The sequence below is a fragment of the Neofelis nebulosa genome, chromosome 2 (assembly GCF_028018385.1).
Source record: "Neofelis nebulosa isolate mNeoNeb1 chromosome 2, mNeoNeb1.pri, whole genome shotgun sequence".
NCBI lineage: Eukaryota > Metazoa > Chordata > Mammalia > Carnivora > Felidae > Neofelis > Neofelis nebulosa.
Genome location: NC_080783.1, coordinates 180,017,965 through 180,042,058, shown reverse-complemented (window position 1 = coordinate 180,042,058; position 24,094 = coordinate 180,017,965). Strand labels below are relative to the sequence as shown.

Genomic DNA, 24,094 nt, shown 5'->3' with positions numbered 1-24,094 from the left:
ACCTAAGAGAAATCAAAATGTACATCCATTCCCAGACCTGCACATAGATATACAGAGCAAATTTATTTATAATAATCAAAACTTAGAAATGAGCCAAATTTGTATCAACAGGTGGATGGTAAACAAATTGTGGCTCTTCCATATAATGGAACACAACTCAGCAAAAAAATGAATAAACTAGGGGCGCCTGGGTGGCTCGGTCGGTTAAGCATCCGACTTTGGCTCAGGTCATGATCTCACGGTCCGTGAGTTCGAGCCCCGCGTCGGGCTCTGTGCTGACAGCTCGGAGCCTGGAGCCTGTTTCAGATTCTGTGTCTCCCTCTCTCTGACCCTCCCCCATTCATGCTCTGTCTCTCTCTGTCTCAAAAATAAATAAACGTTAAAAAAAAAAAATTTAAAAAAAAATGAATAAACTACTTACACACATAACATGGATGAATCTCAAAATAATTATGCTAAATGAAAGAAGCCAGGACCCAAACTCAGAAAAAGAGTACATTCTAGGTGATTCTATTTATATAGAACTCTAGAGAATACAAACTAATGGATAGTGATTAAAAGCAGGTAAGTGGTTGCCTGGCAGAGGGTGGGATAGGAAATAAGTGGGAGATATTACAATGGGGAACTAAATGTTATTGCATCAGAAATTTTAACTTATCTGGGCACAGCAAATAATTTAAAAAAATATTTGTTGAGTGAAGGTTTATCCCAGGTTCACCATAAGTGTTTGTTGAATAAAATTATGTAAGGCATTTCCCAAAATATCTTTATAGCCTTTTCTCCCTCAATTATCTTTCTTATACTCTACCAAACCTAAGCCAATTATTCTCCCAAAGAAATTATACACCCTACACTTTTGTGTATAATCTCCTAGATCTGAAAAAGGAGTTCAAGGTCCAACTCAAATGCCACATAATTAATTCCAATCCCTGTGTTCTACCCCAGTTAAAATACTGTTTGCCCTGCATTTTGTTTCCTACTACTACAGCATATAATACATTCTGCTTCCAATTATGGCAATTTTTATACATATCATACTTCCATCTAGAGCAGAACTGTGCAAGAGCAATACAGTGATGGAAATGTTGCCTATCTGGCCTGTCCAATTCAGCAGCCACCAGCCACATGTAACTACTCACTACTCGGGTTGTGGCTACTAAAAATGAGGAATTTAATTTTTAATTTTAATTAATTTCAATTTAAATAGTGGCTACCATATTAGACAGCACAGATCCAGAGTCTAAGCTCTTTAAAAGCAACACATAATTACAAGAAACATAATGCCAATAAACTCCTATCTTTCAGTACTCACTCTAAATGTCAATGGACTAAATGCTCCAAACAAAGACATAGGGTAACAGAATGGATAAGAAAACAAGATCCATCTATATGCTGTTTACAAGAGACCCACTTTAGACCTAAAGACACCTTCAGATTCAAAGTAAGGGGATGGAGAACCATCTAACGTGTTAGTGGTCAACAAAAGAAAGCCGGAGTAGCCATACTTACATCAGACAATCTAGACTTTAAAATAAAGACTGTATCAAGAGATGAAGAAGGGTATTATATCATAATTAAGAGGCCTATCCACCAAGAAGACCTAACAATTGTAAATAGTTATGCTCCAAATGTGAAGCACCCAAATATACAAATCAATTAATCATAAACATAAAGAAACTCATTGATAATAATACCATAATATTAGAGGACTTCAACACGCTACTTACAGCAATGGACAGATCATCTCAACAGAAAATCAACAAGGAAACAATGGCTTTGAATGATACACTGGACCAGATGGACTTAACAGATACATTCAAAACATTTCAGCCTAAAGCAGCAGAATATATATTCTTCTCCAGTGCACATGGAACATTCTCTAAAATACATCACATACTGGCACACAAATCAGCCCTCAACAAGTACAAAAAGATCAAGATCATACCGTGATTTTCAGACCACAATGCTATGGAACTCGAAATCAACCACAAGAAAAAACTGGGGGGGTAGCAAATACCTGGGAGACTAAAGAACAGCCTACTAAAGAATGAATGGGCTAACCAAGAAGTTAAAGAGGAAATTTAAAACTACATGGAAGCCAATGAAAATGATAATACCACAGCCCAAAACCTCTGGGATGCAGCAAAGGTGGCCATTAGAGGGAAGTATATAGCCATCCAGGCCTTCCTAAAGAAGGAAGAAAGATCTCAGATACACAACCTAACCTCATGCCTTAAAGAGCTGGAAAAAGAACAGCATATAAAACCCCAAACCAGCAGAAGACAGGAAATAATAAAGATTAGAGCAGAAATCAATGCTATCAAAACCAAAAAAGCAGTAGAACAGAGCAATGATACCAGAAGCTGGTTCTTTGAAAGAATTAACAAAATTGACAAACCCCTAGCCAGTTTGATCAAAAAGAAAAAGGAAAGGACCCAAATAAATAAAATCAAGAAAGAAAGAAGAGAGATCACAACCAACACAGCAGAAATACAAACAATAATAAGAGAATGTTATAAGCAATTATATGTCAATAAAATGCGCAATCTGGAAGAAATGGACAAATTCCTAGAAATATATAAACTACCAAAACTGAAACAGGGAGAAATAGAAAATTTGAACAGACCCATAACCAGTAAAGAAAGTGAATTAGTAATCGAAACTCTCCCAAAAAACAAGAGTTCAGGGCCAAATGGCTTTCCAGGGAAATTCTATCAAACATTTAAGGAAGAGTTAACACCTATCCTTGAAGCTGTTCCAAAAAATAGAAATGGAAGGAAAACTTCTAAACTCTTTCTCTGAAATCAGCACTACCTCAATTCCAAAACCAGACAAAGACCCCTCTAAAAGGGAGAACTATAGACCAATTTCCCTAATGAATATGGACGCAAAAATCCTCACCAAGATAGCAGCCAACTGGATCCAACAATACATTAAAAAAATTATTCACCACGACCATGTGGGATTTATACCTGGGATGCAGGGCTGGATCAATATCTGCAAAACAATCAATGTGATTCATCACATCAATAAAAAGAAAGGACAAGAACCACATGATCCTCTCAACAGATGCACAGAAAGCATTTGACAAAATACAGCATCCTTTCTTGATAAAAACCCTCACGAAAGTAGGGATAGAAGGATCATACCTCGAGATCATAAAAGCCATATATGAAAGACCCAATGCTAATATCATCCTCAATGGGGAAAAACTGAGAGCTTTCCCCCCTCAGGTCAGGGAGAAGACAGGGATGCCCACTCTTACCACCATTATTCAACATAGTATTGGAGGCTTAGCCTCAGCAATCAGAGAACACAAAGAAATAAAAGGCATCCAAATTGGCCAGGAGAACGTCAAACTTTCACTCTTCGCAGATGACATGATACTCCATATGGAAAACCCAAAAGACTCCAAAAAACTGCTAGAACGGATCCATGAATTCAGCAAAGTCACAGGATATAAAATCAATGCACAGAAATCGGTTGCATTCCTATAGATGAACAATGAAGCAAAAGAAAGAGAAATCAAGGAATTGATCCCATTTACAATTGCAACAAAAACCATAAAATACCTAAGAATAAATCTAACCAAAGAGGTGAAAAATCTATACACTGAAAACTATAGAAAGACCCCGAATAGCCAAAGTAATCTTGAAAAATAAAACCAAAGCTGGAGGTATCACAATCCCAGAGTTCAAGCTATATTACAAAGCTATAATCATCAAGACAGTATGGTACTGGCACAAGAAAAGACACTGAGATCAATGGAACAGAGAACCCAGAAATGGATCCACAAATGTATGGCCAACTAATCTTTGACAAAGCAGGAAAGAATATCCAATGGAATAAAGACAGTCTCTTCAGCAAGTAGTGCTGGGAAAACTGGACAGCAACATGCAGAAAAATGAATTTGGACCGCTTTCTTATATCATACACAAAAATAAATTCAAAATGGATGAAAGACTTATATAGAAGACAGGAAACCATCAAAATCCTCGAGAAGAAAGCAGGCAAAAACTTCTTTGACCCTGGCCGCAGCAACTTCTTATTCAACACGTCTCCAGAGGCAAGGGAAACAAAAGCACAAATGAACTACTGGGGCCTCATCAAAATAAAAAGCTTCTGCACAGAGAAGGAAACAATCAGCAAAACTAAAAGGCAACCGATGGAATGGGAGGAGATATTTGCAAACGACATATCAGATAAAGGGTTAGTATCCAAAATCTATAAACAACTTATCAAACTCAACACCCAAAAACAAATAATCCAGTGAAGAAACGGGCAAAAGACATGAATGACACTTCTCCAAAGAAGACATCCAGATGGCCTCCTGACACATTAAAAAATGCTGAACATCACTCATCATCAGGGAAATACAAATCAAAACCACAAGATACCACCTCACACCTGTCAGAATGGCTAACATTAACAACTCAGGCAACAACAGATGTTGGCGAGGATGCAGAGAAAGAGGATCTCTTTTGCACTGCTGGTGGGAATGCAAACTGGTGCAGCCACTGTGGAAACAATTATGGAGGTTCCTCAAAAAATCAAAAATGGAACTACCCTATAACCCAGCAACTGCACTACTAGGTATTTATCCAAGGGATACAGGTATGCTGTTTCAAAGGGGCACATGCATGCCAACGTTTATAGCAGCACTATCAATAATAGCCAAAGTATGGAAAGAGCGCAAATGTCCATCGATGGGTGAATGGATAAAGAAGATGTGGTATATATATACACAATAGAATATTACTCAGCAATCAGAAAGAATGAAATCTTGCCATTTGCAACTATATGGATGAAACTAGAGCATATTATGCTAAGCAATATTAGTCAGAGAAAGACAAGTATCATATGACTTCACTCATGAGGACTTTAAGACACAGAACAGATGAATATAAGGGAAGGGAAGCAAAAATAATATAAAAACAGGGAGGGGGACAAAACATAAGAGACTCTTAAATATGGAGAACAAAGAGAGGGTTGCTGGAGGGGTTGTGGGAGGGGGGATGGGCTAAATGGGTAAGGAGCATTAAGGAATCTACTCCTGAAATCATTGTTGCAGTATATGCTAACTTGGGTGTAAGTTAAAAAAATAAATTAAATAAAAATTAAAATAAATAAATAAAAGCAACACATAATGGACTCTGTATTCCCTTTGGCATTTACCACAGTGCTGTGCATTTAATAGGCATTTAATAAATATCTGTTGTTGGGTATCTAAACTATTAAATAACCTGTACCAAAACAAAACGTAATAAGCAAACTGTTTTTAAATAAGAAAATAAATATTCAAAATCTAACAAAGAATCTATTCACAATAGCTCTAATAATAAAAGACTTACCAAAACATCTTTTACATACTAAATCAAGTATTTCCCGAAATCGATTTGTCATTGGTGGTAGAGGTTTTAGATCAATTTTCCTGAAATCCTCTGGACAATCATTTTTTGAATGGCCATCTTTTTTGCAGATGCTGCATACTATCGTTGGTGGCTATACAAACGTAAAAAAAAAAAAATTATCTAATAAAGTATTGAGGGACTTCATCACCACTTAGAAAGCAGGTCCAAAAAGACTCTTCTATGTAACTCAATTGTGATAACCTGTGCTTTCAGGAGGTTAAAAAAAAAGCATATAAATAAAATGCAGTATTGAATGTAAAAAACACATTTTTGACCAAACACTTTAATGTTTCTTCCCCACTAAAATGGTATTTATCAAGATGAGATTTACCCAAATACGTAAGATACAGAAAATACCCGAAGAGGTAATACATATGGGTTAATGCAAACATTTTGGTCAGCTCCCAAAATGAAATCTGTGCATTAATTTTAACCCACTAAAATCTTTAACAACGTAAACTATAAAGAAATTTCATGGGTTTTTTTTATGTTTATTTAATTTTGAGAGAGAGAGACAGAGGAGAGTAAGTGAGGGAGGGGCAGAGAGAGGGAGACACAGAATCAAAGCAGGCTCCAGGCTCTGAGGTGTCAGCACAGAGCCTGACACGGGGCTCAAATTCATGGACTGCGAGATCATGACCTGAGCTGAAGTCAGACACTTAACTGTCTGAGCCACCCAGACGCCCTGATTATAAAGAAATTTCAAAAAAAGGAAGGAAGAAAAGAAAGAAAAGAAAAGAAAAGAAAAGAAGAGAAGAGAAGAGAAGAGAAGAGAAGAGAAGAGAAGAGAAGAGAAGAGAAAAGAGAAAAGAAAAGAAAGAAGAAAAGAAAGGAAAAGAAGAAATAAGAAGAAGGGAAAGAATGGAAGGAAAGGAAGAAGGAAGAAATAAATTTGAAGTGGCAGTTTTCATTTCACTCCAAACACTTTCTATCTTCATAGTCAATTGTAAAACCCTCCACTTGGCTAGTTGGTTCAATTTATTACATTAGCATGGTACTCAAGAAACTAAACTGTAGGGCTGACCTCTAAAAATAACTTTGCTTCATACAAGGAATAACTCTTATGCAATAGCCACAAAGTTAACTGCAAACCCTATACCACCATTTAAAATGTATTCCAGGGGTGCCTGGGTGGCTCAGTCAGTTGAGCGTCTGACTTCGGCTCAGGTCACGATCTCGCATATGTGGGTTCGAGCCCCGCGTCGGGCTCTGTGCTGACTGCTCAGAGCGTGGAGCCTGTTTCAGATTCTGTGTCTCCCACTCTCTCTGACCCTCCCCCGTTCATGCTCTGTCTCTCTCTGTCTCAAAAATGAATAAATGTTTAAATAAATAAATAAATAAATAAATAAATAAAATAAAATAAAATAAAATAAAATAAAATAAAATAAAATAAAATAAGATAAGATAAAATGTATTCCAATGGTGGGGCGCCTGAATGGCTCAGTCAGTTAGGCATCCAACTCTTGGTTTCGGCTCAGTTCATGATGTCACAATTTTGGGAGCTCAAGCCCCACACTGGGATCTGTGCTGGTGTGGAAGCCTGCTTGGGATTCTCTCTCTTCCTCTCTCTCTGCCCTTCCCCCACTGTCTCAATCTCTCTCAAAATAAACTTAAAATTTTTAAATAATAAAAAAATTAAATTAAATTAAATTAAATTAAATAAGATGTATTCCAATGGACTATCAGACAGGTAGTTAAAACAGTAAAAATGTATCCCAACTACTTGAACAAAACACATAGTGAAGGAAGAGCACCACTCCTTTCTTTATTGTAATATGCCTAGATTTCAAAGAGCTTCCTCCTCCAGGATTAGCTTAGATATTTACCTAGCCATGACCTCTGATACAAATTACATACAAAAACCTCTACTTGTGGCAATGCTGTGCTATAGGCTAATTAACAGTACCACGGGAATTTTTCTTAGCTTTCAAAACTTCTTTTTAAAAGATTTATCAGAAAATACTAGAAAAATGTTACATGTATCTAGAAAAAAAAATTAATTGGATAAATAGTTATCTTAAAATAACTGGGTGGCTCAGTCGGTTAAGCATATGATTTCGGCTCAGGTAATGATCTCACTGCTCATGAGTTCAAGCCCCGCATAGGACTCCGTGCTGACAGCTCAGAGCCTAGATAGATCCTGTTTCCAATTATGTGTCGCCCTCTCTCTCTGCCCCTCCCCTGCTCACATTGTCTTTCTCAAAAATGAAATAAAATGTTAAAATAAATAAACATTAAAGAAAAAAGATAAGTTTCCAAGGGGTATAAAGAAGTATATGGGGCGCCTGGGTGGCTCAGTCAGTTAAGCATCTGATTTCAGCTTAGGTCATTATCTCAAGGTTCACGAGTTCAAACCCCGCGTTGGGCTCTGTGCTGACAGCTCAGTCTGGAGCCTGCTTCTGATTTTATGTCATCCTCTGTCTCTGCCCCTCCCTCATTCATGTTCCGTCTTTCTCTCTGTCGGTCGGTCTCTCTCTCTCTCCCTCTCTCTCAAAAAAAAAAATTTTTTTTAATTTACAAAAAAAAAAGCATACACTGCAGTTATATAATTCAGAGGGTTTTCTAAAAACCTGCCATTTAATCTATCCTTTATACAGTCCATATGTCCTAAACACCGCAACCTAAGAAAAAAAATGCAATATACGTATTCTTACAAAGAATAAAGAAGCACAGCTTAGTAATTAGGTTCAAAAATTTTAAGCTTGTCAATAAATAATTATTGACAAAACAATAAAACTGGGTAACTTTCTAGATTTTTTCAAAAACATTTTTCTTGGTTTACACATGACCTATATAATCATTTTTTCATCTTGGGTGCTGATATTTCAATTATGTACCCTGCAATTGAAGCAATGTGACTTAGCTAAACCTTTCTTTTATTAACAAAGTAGTCACTGCTTATTTTCTGTTATTGGGTATTTTATTTTCTATAATTTATCAAGTTGAAGTTCAGACTATCCCACTTGAACAGTAGAAAAGTTAAGACTCCATTAGTTTATAAAGGATATGCCAATATCCAAAGGAAAGCTCAAAGGCAGAGACAGAATCTGAATTCTTCATGCTTTTGGTTCCTGATCTTAGTTTCTGCTCAACTATCTTCATTAAATTTATATTCTATGTGGCTCAGTTGGTTATGCGTCTGACTCTGGGTCTCGGCTTAGGTCATGATCTCATGGCTCGTGAATTCAGGCCGCGTGAATTCAGGCTCTGTGCTGACATCGTGGAGTCTGCTTGAAATTGTCTCCATCTTTATCTGCCCCTCCCCTGCTTGCTCTCTGTATCTTTCTCAAAATAAATAAAAATTTAAAAAAAATTTTTTTTAATTTATATTCACCCACCCCATAGGGGTAAAAAACCACCTTTAAAGTGGAATACTATCAGAATTTACAAACCTTATAATCTTCTTTGTGGAAGATAAAGTAAACATATACATAGAAAATTAACAAAATTTAAAATATTTGCTGCTTTTGCCAAACTGATCTTTATAAAATGTCTGATGAATCCTTTCATATATGAGAAAGTTAAGCAAACCAACTAGTAATAGAGTACTGAAACCTTTTGAGGTTTTACATACATTCTTTAAAGACAACTACAGAAAAAAATATAAGGAAAAGTGAAAATATACACCAAAATATCAATGGAAAATAACAGTCTACCATCATAGAAGCTATTTTTACATTTCTGAATCTAAAAACTATAAATACAGTCCTACAACAACCACAAAATCTTACAGACTGTTTACAAACAGTATCCTACCTTGCCAGAGGTTAAAATAAACTTATCAAACACATAATATAATTCCTGGGTGGGGTGGTTATCATCATCATTAAAGTCAGAAGCATCTTCTGTAGCTTTGCAGTTGCAGGAGGTAGCAGATGTGTCAGTGCTCACAATCTGATGTGAACTCTCTGTTTCTATATTTGACTGGCAGTCTGTACCAGAAGATTCATCTGGGTCAGGGGATTTATAACCAATGCAATTACACTGGCTGAGTTCCTTTTTTAGACAGGTTTCTGACGGTGCTAAATCATCTTGTTTCTTAATTGATTTTGGCTCTAATTCACTGCCTCCACTGGTAGAAAGAGATGAAGATTCCTGTCCAAGTTCAGCCAAATCTAGCTCATTTACCAACAAACTGTCATCTTCAGTAATACATCTCTGTGATGTACATTCCATTTCATCGTATTTATCAGGTTGATCTCTTTCTGCATTTATTTTTTCTGTGCTTTCTCCATGTAGAATGCAACAATTGGATGCCATATTGTCAGACTTCACTGGTTTCTTATTGCTTATTTTCCCCTTCTCTTTTTTCATGGAATCCACTGTAGATTTATTTCCACCCTTCCTCTGAGGACAGGCAAAATACCGATAAGCTGCCCTGAATCTCTCCACAACGTATTCATAAACAAGCTGGCTGTTTAAGCTCCGTGCAACATTCCTCTTAACTGAAAATGGATCTAGTAAAAAAAGAAATGGTCAGTAACTAGGTATCCATCAACGAACTACAATTCCAAGCTTACCCAAACAGATTGAAACTGCTATATTCTCAGCACAGTACATTCTCCCAAAGCTTTTTTAACCTAAGGTCAAAGTGAGAGTTCCTACAAACTGAGTAGGAAAAATACAAGAGCAACATCTTTTCCTTTCTTCTGTCATAAAATAAAAAGTTAAAAGGAAAAGAGAGAAAAGAATAAGGTTAATTAATGAGAGTGGCCAAAGGGACCAACTCAATAATTACACAATTTTTTTTTTAATTTATTTAAGTACTCACTACAACCAACATGGGGCTCAAACTCACAACCCCGAGATTAAGAATTACATACTGTTGCAGACACCACGGTAATTACAAAATTACAACGATAAAACTGGCAGAAAAAGCCATGCCATTTATACCTTCCTGAACAGTTACTGAATAAAATTTTCCAAACCTCTAGGACCCATTAATAATTTTTATCTCTTATCATAATATTCTTTAGCGACATGCTCCTTGCAACTTAAATAAATGATAACCTAAAATTCTTAAAGCTTCAAGTTAAAAAATACGGATTTTGGGGAGCCTGAGTGGCTCAGTCAGTTAAGCCTCCAACTCTTAGATTTCAGCTCAGGTCCTGATCTCTGTGAGATTGAGCCCCGTAGAGGCTGGGCATGGAGCCTGCTTAAGATTCTCTCTCTTGCTCTGCCCTTCCCCTGCTCATGGCCGCTCACTCTCTCTAAAAAAAACAAAAAGGAAATACTGATTTTAACATTTACCTTCAATGAGTTCAAAAAATTAAAGAAAGGAAAAACTGAAAAGTAGGAAGAAAGAGACCAAAGAAAGGAAAAATTAAACCAAAAGTTAAATTTTAATCCAGTCTAAAATGAGTATATATCAACCACATTTTCATTATTATTAAGAAAATATAAAAGACTTCTAAATGTTTATGGGTTTTTGGATTTTATAAACCTAAAATACAAATATGCCCCAGGAGAAAAGAATAAATGGATGACAGCCAAAAGACAATGCACATTTTCTCCACTACTGAAGATCATTAAGTAAAAGGATTAATAGGACAGGCTTCAGACTGTTAACAGGTTTGGGCATCTGTGACTTTTTGCTGTTATCTAAATCCACAGGCTGTTCTCTACACTCAAAGGCCTTTCCTGGCCTTTTTGCTCCTTGTAGAAGAAGAAAAAGACAAGAGAAAATAAATTATGATAGTTATAGCTCATTGATTTACTGTATGTAAGTGTACAAGATGTGAGTAACTGAGTGTATAAGAATATTTGTGGGTTTAGGGGTGCCTGGGTGGCTCAGTTGGTTAAAGCATCTAACTCTTGATTTTGGCTAAGGTCATGATCTCCTGGTTCATGAGATCAAGCCCCGCGTCAGGCTCTGCACTTACAGAGTAGAGCCTGCTTGGGATTCTCTCTCTCCTCACTCTTCCCCTCCCATGCTTGCTCTCTCTTTCTCAAAAACAAATAATATATTAATATCATTAACATTTTTAAATACATTTTTAAAAAATTATTTGTGGGTTGGGGTGCCTGGGTGGCTCAATCGGTTAAGCTTCCAACTTTGGCTCAGGTCATGATCCTGCAGTTCATGTGTTTGAGTCCCATGTCGGGCTCTGTGCTGACAGCTCAGAGCCTGGAGCCTGCTTCGGATTCTGTGTCTATCTCTTTCTGCCCCTTCCCCACGCATGATCTGCCTCTCTCTCTCTCTCTCTCAAAAATAGAAAAAACATTAAAATTTTAAAAAAAATATTTATGGGTCTAGAGAAGGCCAAAAGAGGACTGAGGGAACAGAAAAATATGTAGTCTAAGCAAACTAAAATGATGGACAGAAATTCAATTTCCTATCTATAAAAGTGAGTGAAATGCTGCATGATATAAATTTTCTAAAAACCACTCTATCAATTTGCATCCCTAAAGATCTTAATATTCTTGGGATTTAGTATGAAACTTTTTGTCAACATCAATTTTTTTTTCTTCAAATCAATCTTTTTTTTTTTTTAATCTTTAACCATATTTAAGCTGAGGTGCTTTTTTTTATGTTTTTGAAGTATAACTGATATACAATGTTACATTATAGTTTAGGTGTACAACATAGTGATTCAACAATTCTGTAGTTAATGCTATGCTCACCAGAAGTATAGCTACCATCTGTCACCCTACAATGCTATTACAACACCACTGGCTGTATTCTGTATATATACTCCAATGACTTACACATTCCATAGAGATGAGGTTAGAGGACAATGAAAACCTGTATTTTAAAGTTATACTTTAACATAATTTTATGACAGAATCTTATAGGAATTAAGATTGTTCTGAATAACTATTCTATCTGTCTATATTTTTGAAGTTTTTCATAACTAAAAAATAAACATAAAGGTATGTAATAAGCTAATAATCCTAACCAATATAGTATTTATAGATTGGAAACCTTAAAGTAAGTATTAATCCTATAAAACTATCATGGACTTGATAAAGAATTTATCTAAAATATATAATGACAACCTAGTGGTATATATAGTGCTATAAAGCCAAGGGATGTAATTTATAGCACTGTATTAGAAACAGATGATAAATAGCACACAAAAACATATTCTCTAAATGAAATATAACGTATCATCTCACCTTCAATGGCTATTCGCCTTTTAGGCCAGTTTTTGTTTTCTCTTGTTAAAATATCTTGTATCCGTACACATATGACATATTCTTCCAAAGCAAAATCCAGTGTGTAAAATTTTAGCAGCTCTAACCATAATTGTCCCAGGGATACCTGATTTGGTGTTCCCAATGTTAAAGGAGACTAGAAAAGAAAAAATACTTTTCATTTAAGCTTCACAAAACTATAGAATGACTGAATTTTCAGTGTGAAAAGACCTAAGAGATTAACTTTACAAAAACTGAGGCATAAAGAAGTAACTTGCCAAAAAGCAGTTTGTGGCCCAGCTGGGAACACAGTCCTAGTTTACCGACTCCTAGAATTTTATGTTCTTCCCAATAAACCAGTGATTCTCAACCTTGGCTGCAAATCAGAATCACATTGGGACCATTACAGTATACTAAATACCTGAGCTTCAAACCATTCCTACCTCCCATACCATTCCCAAGATTCTGATTTAACTGACCTTGGCTACATACTAGGCCCTGGGATTTTTAAAGCCTCCTAAGTGATTCATGTGCATCCAAGGTTGCAAATCACTGCACAGCAAATACTAAACTATTATAGGTCCTTATTGCAGCAATTACTTTAAATATCTAAGTAAATGCCCTGGGCTTTCAAAAGCTAATTCCTTCATTCGGCAAACTTTATTTAGAACCTACTATGTCCTGTGCTAAGGATATAAAAAAATAATGAGAGCTCACGATTAAACATAATGGTCACCATGCATCATTCACTCCTTTAAATGCTGCAAATACAGTAGCTATTAATTCTAACAATTCTATGAAGTAGATACTACAGGGCAAGGATTTGACTCAGGACCACCTGGCTACTGAATTTGTTGCTAATCACTACACCTACCATACTGCCACTCAAATAAGGTGAGGTTCTCCCTTCACAGATTATTAGAAGAGGAAGAGACAATTTAACAATTACAGTAAAGACTCTGTGCTAAAATGGGCCTCTAAATCGGGGGGGGGGGGGGGCGGTAGTTAACAAAAGAGGTAATACCTGAATTCTAAAGGAAATAGCTAGATGAAGACTGGCTAAAAGTGACCACTAAGGAGCATAAAGACATGAAACAGTCATTCACTCATTCAATTCTACAACTATTCATTGAGTACCTACTATGTGCCAGGCACTTGGGATATATCCGTGAAAACAAAAACAACATCCTTGCCTTAGTATATCTTACTTTCTAAGGAAAGAAGATAACAAACAACAACTTAATAAGTACATTACATAGCAAGTTACAAAGAGGAAAAGTGCTGTGGAAGTAAGAAAAAGTCGAGTAGGTTTAGTAAAAAGGGGATGGGAGTATGGAGCAGGACATGGTTTCAGTGAAACAGAGTGGTCAGGATAGTCTTGCTCAGAATGTATCATTTGAAGAAGAGGGAAAAGTGTTCTAGGAATAGGGAACAGATAGACCAAACACACTAAATAGAAGTGACTAGCTTTAAAAAGAAAACCATGAAAGCTAATGTGGTAAAGAAGGGAAGAAGGGAAGAAGAGAAGAGGAAAACAAAGAGCTATTAAGTTAAAGAGTCAGCTTTTATTCTAAATTAAATGAGGAGTGACTGAAGGGTTCTGAGAGTGGAGAGGAGGAAGGACATGATAAGACTTAAGTTTTTGAAGAACCATTCTGCCAAGAAGTGGTCAAATTCTGAAAATGTTTTGAAGCAGAAATGACAGGATTTCCTGACAGACTTGATATGGGGTATAAAAGAGAGAAGTAAAGGATGATTCCAAGGCTTCTGACTAACTGAAAGGATGCAGTGCCATCAACTGAGATGCAAAAACTGTATGTGGAGCAAGAGGAAGACCAGGAGTCCAGTTTCAGGCATGTTAAGTTTAAGACATCTGTTAGGAGGGAGCCTGGGTAGCTCAGTTGGTTAAGGGTCCTACTCTTGATTTTGGCTCAGGTCATTATCTCACACTTCATGAGATCCAGCCCCATGTCGGGGCTCTGCTGGCAGTGTGGTGCCTGCTTGTGATTCCCTCTCTCCCACTCTCTTTGCCCTTCTCCTGCTCATGCACGTACATGCAGGGTCTCTCTAAATAAATAAATAAATAAATAAATAAACAAACAAACAAACAAACATTAAAAAAGTAAAATAAAAAAAAAGACATCTCTTAGACATCTAAGTAGAGAAAGTATATAGGCAGTTGGAGATACAACTATAGAGTTCAGGAGAGAGGTTTGGCCAAAGATTTAAATTTGGGAGTATCATACAGATGGTATGTAAAATGCATGCAACTGAATGAGATCACCAACAGAGTGCAGATAGAGAAGAAAAGCAGTGAGAAGGGAGGATCGAGGACTGAGCCCTGGAGCATGCCACCATTAGGAGACTAGAGAGAAAGGGAGAAGACAAAGACAGCAAAGGAGACTGAGAAGGAATAATCTGCCATGGGTGTGCTACCCTGAAAGTTAAGACATTTTTAAGAAGGGGCACCTGGGTGGCTCAGTCGGTTAAGCATCCGACTTCAGCTCAGATCATGATCTCTCAGTCTGTGGGTCTGAGCCCCACATTAGGCTCTGTGCTGACAGCTCAGAGTCTGAAGCCTGCTTCGGATCCTATATCTCCCTCTCCCTCTGCCTCACCTCTGCTCATGCTCTCTCTTCATCTTTCAAAATTGAATAAAAGCTAAAAAAAAAAAAAAAAAAAAAAAATTAAAAAAAATTTTTTTTTTCAGAGAAGAAAATAATCAACTGGTAAATATGGCTGATAAGTCCAAAGAGATAAAAACTGAGAACTGACAACTGGATTTAGCAATGTGGAGGATAACGACATTTGATGATACAAGTTTTGGTAGACTGACAAGGGTGGAAGACTGAATGCAGTGAGTTAATAGGAAACAGAAATCAGAAATAGTGAATGTGGACAATTCTTTCAAGAAGCTGTACTGCAAACGGGAGCAAAGGAGTAACTGGGAAGGAAAATGATGTCCTTATTTTGCTTTAAAAGGGTGGGGTGGGGGGGGAAGGAGGCACCTGTGTGGCTCAAACAATTGAGTCTTGATTTCAGTTCTTTCGTGATCTCAGGGTTTGTGGATCAAAACCTTGCCCCTCACCCACCCCCCCCAATGCTGGGCGTAGAGTCTGCTTAAGATTCTCTCTTCCTCTCACCACGTGTTCTATCAAAATAATAATAATAATAATAAATTAAATGGGAGAAATAAAAGCATGTTTGATTCAATAAAGAATGAAAAATTGCTAACTTAGGCAGGAAAGAGAAAAATTGCTAGAGCAAAGTTCTAGTATAAACAAGAAGGGATGGGATTAAATACACAAGTGTAGAAAATGACTTTAGATAGCAACTAGGGAAGTTATGAAAGGAAGCATCAAAGCAGATTATGTGAATGCAGATAGTAGCAGGCGATAGTGGGAGTATGTAGAAGTTCTTTTGACTGCTTCAGTTTTCTCAGTAAATAAGCAAAAGCACTAGCTAAGTATTGGTGGTTTGAGAAGAGAGTAGAAAGAAGTCTAGGAAAGTAGGAGTGTTGAAGGGACTAAGAATAAATGTTCAGGGAACTACATAAAATTCAATATAGCTAGAGTAATCATTTCAGTAATGCTTACATTTCTGTAGTAATATGTCTATTTCAGAAGACTACATACTTCTGGAGGACACAATGGCTATTCATCTTTCGTTCTCAGGCCCTCAAGATAATGTCTGGCACATAGCAGGTCCTTAATAAATGAATGTTGAATGATTAAATAAGCAAGCCACCCCCTAGGGGAGGAAAGGGCCTTTATTTTTCCACCAATCTGGCAATATTATTCCCACATGCTAAAGTTTTGGTCACCGCCCAACTCCTGAAGGAAATTTTCCTTGTCTAAATGAAAAAGATACAAAGAATTACCATGACATGATTCAAACAATATACGTCTTCCAAAATGAGGTATAAATTCATTAGAGAATCTCAGTACTGAAAAACTAAACCAGATCAACCCCTCACTTTACAGATGAGGAAAATGAGGCCAAGAGGCTTACGCAAAGTCAGTCCAGTCAATCTACTATTAAAATAGCTTCAATCGAAGGCATCACAAATCCTACAGATAGAAAAGCCAAAAACAAAAACAAAAAAAAAAGCTTACTTTGCCATGTTTTTCCTTCATGGCATTACTTTGGTTGTCTGTTTCTGTCTTCTTGGTATCATCTTTTGGTTGGTCTGCCTTAGCTTTGTTTTCCTCAGCAATTGAGTTTTTCTCAGTTGCACTACTTGAATTATATTCCCACTTCACAAACTTCTCTTCTACTATGCCCTTCAGCTGAAAGTCATCCATTCTTTTTGGGTCAAAGCCTTCAATCTATATAAAAAGGCATTCCAAATTGGTAGTGGAAAAATTATTTACAAAAAAAAAAAAAAGATGGACAAACAGACAAACCAGAATTCCAGCTTAATATGTTTGAATAGAGCACTCTGCAAGAGCAAACTACGTATATACATGCAAATATATGTCACAAATTCATGCTTACCCAACTTCCAAGTAAGCAAGGAAGAAGAGGGGGTTTTCTTTGTTGTAGAAAAAACATCACCATTAAAGCAAAACAGTAAGAAGGGATTCCGCCATCAGTTTGGGAGTCAATATAGCATAACTGCAAAACGAAGGGGGAAAAAGTACTGACATTTAGCTTTAATTTTCTTTGTTCCCCTCACAATAGGAGCAGCTGGTTTTTTCCTACTATAATCACTGTAAAACGTTTAAACAATAAAAATTATAAGGAATGACCTGAAATCACACTACCCTGAGATAAAATTAACATACTGATCTTTCCATTCATTTCTTTATTGTATATAAAGTCACATATATATTTTAGTTTAATGGAATATCATACATAGTGCTTTTACTGTATACACATTTTTAAAATATTATTTTATCTTGCTTCTACTTCTGCCTCAATGTTAACAATATTCTATATACTCTTTCATGCCTTTTTCTCTATCTATACTCTAGTAATCATATACAAATATATTCCTATTTTCTATATAAATGCAGGAAATATTTTGTTTTATGTCACTCTTACCAAAATTGTGTATTATAGACATGTCTCTGTATATTCTGTATATATTCTTCTCCCTTAATAATGTACAAAGTTCCTCTAAGTCAATTAGTACAGATCTAATACATTTTTTTAAGTTTATTTATTTATTTTGAGAGAGAGACAGAGAGAGAGAGAGAGAGAGAGAGAGAGAGAGAGAGAGAGAGAGAGAGAGAACACTGACATGCAGTGCCTGATATGAGGCTCAAACTCACAAACCGTGAGATCATGACCTGAGCCAAAATCAAGGGTTGGACACTTAACCGCCTGAGTCACCCAGGTACCCCATCTAACACATTCTTTTAAATTCTTAAATTATAGTCTACAATCTGGATGGCTACTCAACAGATTCCCCAGCGAAGATATTTATATTCTGTTCCCAATTACTGCCATTTTAAGTAATGCTGTAATATTTATCCTTATATATATTTCCTAATTACTAGTGCTTATTTATATGAGCTATATTCCCAGCACTGTGTTTACTGGATTTAAAAATGTGTGATATATCTGAATTCTAATAAATAAGATTGTTTTCCAAAATCACTACAAAAATTCTTCTTTTCACCAGTAACATGAGTGTACACATACATGTTCCAACACTAAGTATTACCACTTTTTAAAAATGCCAATAGGATGTATAAGATGTAATTATCTAAGAATTATTTCAATTTGCATTTCCTCAATGCTAAGAGATTATACAATTTTCATAAGTTTAGTAACCATTTAGATTTGCTCTTTTCTGAACTGCCTATTGACTCTTTTGCCAATTTTTCTATTTGCATGCACTGCCTATCAATTTGTGTAGATTCATTTTACGTTATAGTTAATAACCCTTTATAGCTGATATATGCACTTCAACAATGTTATTTTTCCCAATCTGTTTTTATTTTGACATTATTTAGGGTACTTTTTATCATATAAAATATATTAATGCACATATAAATATGCTTATGTAATATAGCTTCAAGGTTTCCTATCATGGCAAAAAGGTTTCTCCAAACTACAGACAACATATACATACTCTTAAGTGTTCTTCTAAAATTTTGATTTTTCATTTAAGTAGAATTTATTTTTGCATTTAGTGTCCTAAGGATCCAACATTATTTTGTTTAAGAAATATACAGTGTGACGCCACCATTTAACAAATAAACCATTGTTTTATCACTGAAATCTTTTATTTTTTCATTACATTAAAATTTCATTTACAGTAGGATCTACTTCTGGGCCTTCTATTCTGTTCCACAGATCTACTTGTCTATCCCTACGGCAATGCCATACACTTGACTAAAGCAGTTTTATAGTGGTAAAGTAGGTCCCGTTCACTAGTCTTCTCTTTTTGAATTCTTTTGGCTATTCTCATTCTTCCATATTAACTTTAAGATCATTTTATCAACTTTTAAAAAACTCTTGGTAATTAGAACTACTGTACATTTGAAAATTAAATTAAGGCAATATTACATTTTAAGGGTACCATTTCCCTATCTGAGATCTTTGTGTCTTTACATTTTCCAAAATTTTTGGAGTTGTCATCAATTACTCACTTCCCCTCAACTCTCATATCCAATACCTCTACAAGTCCTACCTCCAAAACCATCCCAAATCAGTCTGATATGCTTCACATCCATTCTAACCCTGCAAAGACCATTATCACCTCTGGCTGATATATTACAGCAGCCTGCTTACTGGGCTCCCTATTTATAATCTTTACCCCAGAAAGATCTTTTCAAAGCATAAATCACATCAAGTCATACACCACTTTTTTTTTTAATATATGAAATTTATTGTCAAATTGGTTTCCATACAACACCCAGTGCTCATCCCAAAAGGTGCCCTCCTCAATACCCATCACCCACCCTCCCCTCCCTCCCACCCCCCATCAACCCTCAGTTTGTTCTCAGTTTTTAACAGTCTCATATGCTTTGGCTCTCTCCCACTATAACCTCTTTTTTTTTTTTTCCTTCCCCTCCCCCATGGGTTTCTGTTAAGTTTCTCAGGATCCACATAAGAGTGAAACCATATGGTATCTGTCCTTCTCTGTATGGCTTATTTCACTTAGCATCACACTCTCCAGTTCCATCCACGTTGCTACAAAAGGCCATATTTCATTCTTTCTCATTGCCACGTAGTATTCCATTGTGTATATAAACCACAATCTCTTTATCCATTCATCAGTTGATGGACATTTAGGCTCTTTCCATCATTTGGCTATTGTTGAGAGTGCTGCTATAAACATTGGGGTACAAGTGCCCCTATGCATCAGTACTCCTGTATCCCTTGGGTAAATTCCTAGCAGTGCTATTGCTGGGTCATAGGGTAGGTCTATTTTTAATTTTCTGAGGAACCTCCACACTGCTTTCCAGAGCGGCTACACCAATTTGCATTCCCACCAACAGTGCAAGAGGGTTCCCGTTTCTCCACATCCTCTCCAGCATCTATAGTCTCCTGATTTGTTCATTTTGGCCACTCTGACTGACATACACCACTTTTAAAACTCTTCCCGTGCTTTCTCGCCACAATGAAAATCCAAATTCCTTACCACAAGAACTTTCACTCTCACTTGCTTCATTCCAGCCACTCCTGCCTTCCTTTCTGTTCCTCACAAGCTCATTTGTACCTTAGAAGCTTTGTACTAGCTATTTGTTGGATGCTATTCCCTCAAACTTTCAAGTGGCTGGTTACTCATGCTCTGAGTTTAAATATCACTTTCCCTAACCAGCTAGTGTAAAGTCACTCTCATATCACATCATCTCATCTTTATAGCACTAAATTCTACCAGATATTGTGTTACTTATATATTTGTTTACTGGCTGATTCTTCCACAAATATGTGAGCTTCCTGATAGCAGGACCCTACATAATCTTGTTAGATGTTTCCAGCACCTAGAATAGTATCTGGCCCATAGGAAGCATTTAACAAATGTTTGCTGAATACATGAATTTGTTCAGATTTCACTTTTACCTATCAATAATATAATTTGCTTCCTGTACCCTTGTTATTAAATTTATTCTTTAGTATTCTATAATTTGTGACATGGTCACAAAGGTAATATTTTTGTTTCCACTCTACCAGGTTATTTTCATGACAGAGAAAACCAATTATTGCATATTTAGTCATCTTACAAATTCCCTTATTAATCCCAATAATTTAAAAAAAAATTTTTAAACGTTTATTTTTGAGAGAGAGACACACACACACACAGTGTGAGTGAGGGAGGAGCAGAGAGACAGAAAGACACACAATCAGAAGCAGGCTCCAGGCTCCGAGCTGTCAGCACAGAGCCCAACGTGGGGCTCGAACCCACAAACCACAAGATCATGACCTGAGTTGAAGTCGAATGCTTAACTGACTGAGCCACCCAGGCGCCCCTAATCCCAATAGTTTTTTAACTAAAGTTTTGCAGGTATACAATCATATCATTAATAAATTTTATTGTTTTTCCAATATATACATTATTTCATTTCATTTTCTTATTTTATTTTTTAAATCTCCCAAAACGATGTACAACTTCACTGGTGAACTTCTCTGTCGTATTCTTAATTCTAACACATATGGCTTGAGTAATTCACGATTTAAATGATGTTTATTTTTTTAGTAAACAGTCTTTATTATTAATTTTCACTACTAGTTAAGAGGTTTTTTTATGAAGAATATGCCTTTTCAGCATCCATGTTTTTTTCCACTTCAAACTGTTAATATAATAAATTATGTTAAGAGGTTTCCTGATATTAAACCATTCGTATATTCCTGAAATCCTGCATAGTCATGGCATATAACCTTTTGTATTCCACTTGTTTATATTTCATCTAGACTTTTGCATCTATATAAGATTAGTCTATACTTGGATTTTTTTTACTTTTTATTTTTCATTCTCTTATTTATACGATAAAGATAATAATCACTATAGTTTAATGGCTTAGTAAATTTAAGAATACAGAGTCCTGGCTGGATCAGTCAGTAGAGCATATGACTCTTGATCTTGAGGCCATGAGTTCAAGCCCCATATTAGGTGTATGGCTTACTTAAAAAAAGAAAAAAAAAGTACAATTAAAAATGAAAGGATAAAGAACACTTATAACAAGAGCTTCAATCTGGGGCACCTGGGTGGTTCAGTCGGTTAAGTGTCTGACTCTTGATTTCAGTTCAGGTCATGATCTCACAGGTTCATGAGTTTGAGCCTTGTGTCAGGCTCTGCACTAACAGCTAACAATTCCACTTGGGATTCTCTGTCTCCCTCTCTCTCTGTCCCACCCCTGCTTGCACACACATGCACGCTCTCTCTCAAAATAAATATACATTTTTTAAAAATTAAATAGGGGCGCCTGAGTGGTTCAGTTGGTTAAGCGTCCAACTTTAGCTCAGGTCATATCTCACAGCTCGTGGGTTTGAGCCCCACGTCAGGCCCCGAACTGACAGCTCAGAGCCTGGAGCCTGCTTCAGATTCTGTGTCTCCCTCTCTCTGCACCTCTCCCGCTCATACTCAGTCTCTCTCTCTCTCCCTCTCTCAAAAATTAACATTAAAGATTTTTTTTAATTAAATAAAATAAATAAGAGCTTCAACTATTCCACTAGAATAAATTCTCATTTCTCCAGAGTACTATGACAGGAGTAATGGCCTAATGACTAAGTCAAGTTAACTACAAACTTTTTTGCAACTGTAAGAAACTGTTAATGTATGCTGTTAACACTATTGGACATCTCACAGAGGAGTAACATTAAGGTAGTTTAAGAGAGAGCTCTTAAAACACAGGGATATCATAGCCAAGCTGTGGGAACAACCTTAAAGTCTATCAACAAATAAAGAGATAAAGAAAAATTGGTATACAAATACAATGGAATCTTATTCAGCCTTAAAAAAGAGAATTGTCTCATTTGCAATAATGTGGATGGACCTACAGGACATTTTGGTAAGTGAAAGAAACTAAATATAGTAAGACAAACGCTTATCTCCCTTATGTGCAGAATCTAAAACAGTCAAACTCAAAGGAGGAGAGAAGTTAGAATGGTGATTACCAGAGGCTGGAGGAGAGGGAAATGGAGAGAATTTGGTCAAAAGATACAAAATGTCAGTTATACAAGATGAGTAAGTTCTGGTGATCTAATGTATAGCATGGTGACTATAGGTAATACTACTGTTAGTATATACCTAAAATTTGCTAGGAAGGTACATCCCAAGCATTCTCAACACACACACAAAAGGTAACTATGACAGGTAACAGACTGGTGATTATTTCACAATTAACACATATATCAAATTATCAAGTTGTACAAGTTGTATTTATACATACACACACACACACACACACACACACACAAACCTAGGGATCTCTTTTTTATCCTTGTATGAGCATTTTTTAATTGCCTGTCAGCTGGGCCTCCAGAATTTTTTAAACTAAATTATAACTGACACATTAGTTTCAGGTGTACAACACTGTGATTCAACAACTCTATATGTCATGCTATGCACACCACAAGTGACTACACTGACTAGTCCCAATGCTATACCTTTCACCCATGTGACTTACTCATTCCACAAACGAAAGCCTGTACCTCCCACTCCTCTTCACCCAGTTTGCCCATCACCCTACCCTCTTCTCCTGTGGTAACCACCAGTTTGTTCTCTGTATTTATAGGCCTGTTCCTTCTTTTTTTGTTTGTTTTTTAGATTCCAGATATAAGTGAAATCATATTGTATTTGTCTTTCTTTGCCTAACTTATTTCACTTAGTATAATGCCCTCTACGACCATCCATGATATCACAAATGGCAAGGTCTTTCTTTTTTAATGGCTGAGTAATATTTCATTGTGTATGTGTACACACACACACACACACACACACACAATCTTCTTTATCCATTCATCTATCAATGGATAGTTGTGTCACTCCCTTATCTTGGCGATTGTAAATAATGCCAATAAACACAGAGGTGTATATGTCTTTTGGAGTGTTTTCTTTTTCTTTGAGTAAATACCCAGGAGTGGAATTACTGAATTGTATAGTACTTTCGATTTTAATTTTTTGAGGAACCTCCATACTATTTTCCACAGTGGCTGCACCAATTTACATTCCCATCAACCTTGCAAGAAGGTTTCTTTTACTTTACATTCTCACCAACACCAGCTATTTCTTATCTTTTGATAAGACAAAGTGTAATGGCGCTTTTGATGTGCACTTTCCTGATGATTAGTAATGTTGAGCATCTTTTCATCTGTTGGCCAGCTATATGTCTTCTTTGGAAAAATGTCAATTCAGGTCCTCTGCCCATTTTTTAACTGGATTATTTGGTATTTTGGTACTGACTTGTAAAAGTTCTTTACACATTTTGGATATTAAGCACTTATCAAATACATCATCTGCAAATATCTTTTCCCATTCAGTGGGCTGCCTTTTTATTTTGTTGATGGTTTCCTTATAAGTACAAAACCTTTTTATTTTGGTGTAGTCCTGATAGTTTATTTTTGCTTCCCTTGCCTAAAAAAACACATCT

General features: G+C 36.3%; 1 protein-coding gene across 15 annotated transcripts in view; it reads right to left on the bottom strand.

The window, feature by feature from the left end:
- TUT4 (terminal uridylyl transferase 4) overlaps window positions 1-24,094 on the bottom strand; it is a 136,956-nt gene that overhangs the window by 43,099 nt on the left and 69,763 nt on the right. For 12 of the 15 annotated variants that reach the window (XM_058717378.1, XM_058717373.1, XM_058717372.1 and 9 more), the window contains 5 exons: window positions 17,046-17,165; window positions 16,664-16,876; window positions 12,531-12,705; window positions 9,168-9,868; window positions 5,352-5,502 (listed from right to left, as the gene is read on the bottom strand). In XM_058717378.1, the coding sequence (XP_058573361.1) occupies window positions 5,352-5,502; window positions 9,168-9,868; window positions 12,531-12,705; window positions 16,664-16,876; window positions 17,046-17,165 (1,360 nt within the window). The remainder of the gene's footprint in view (window positions 1-5,351; window positions 5,503-9,167; window positions 9,869-12,530; window positions 12,706-16,663; window positions 16,877-17,045; window positions 17,166-24,094) is intronic. The other 3 variants (XM_058717384.1, XM_058717387.1, XM_058717382.1) reach the window with 2 other exon arrangements.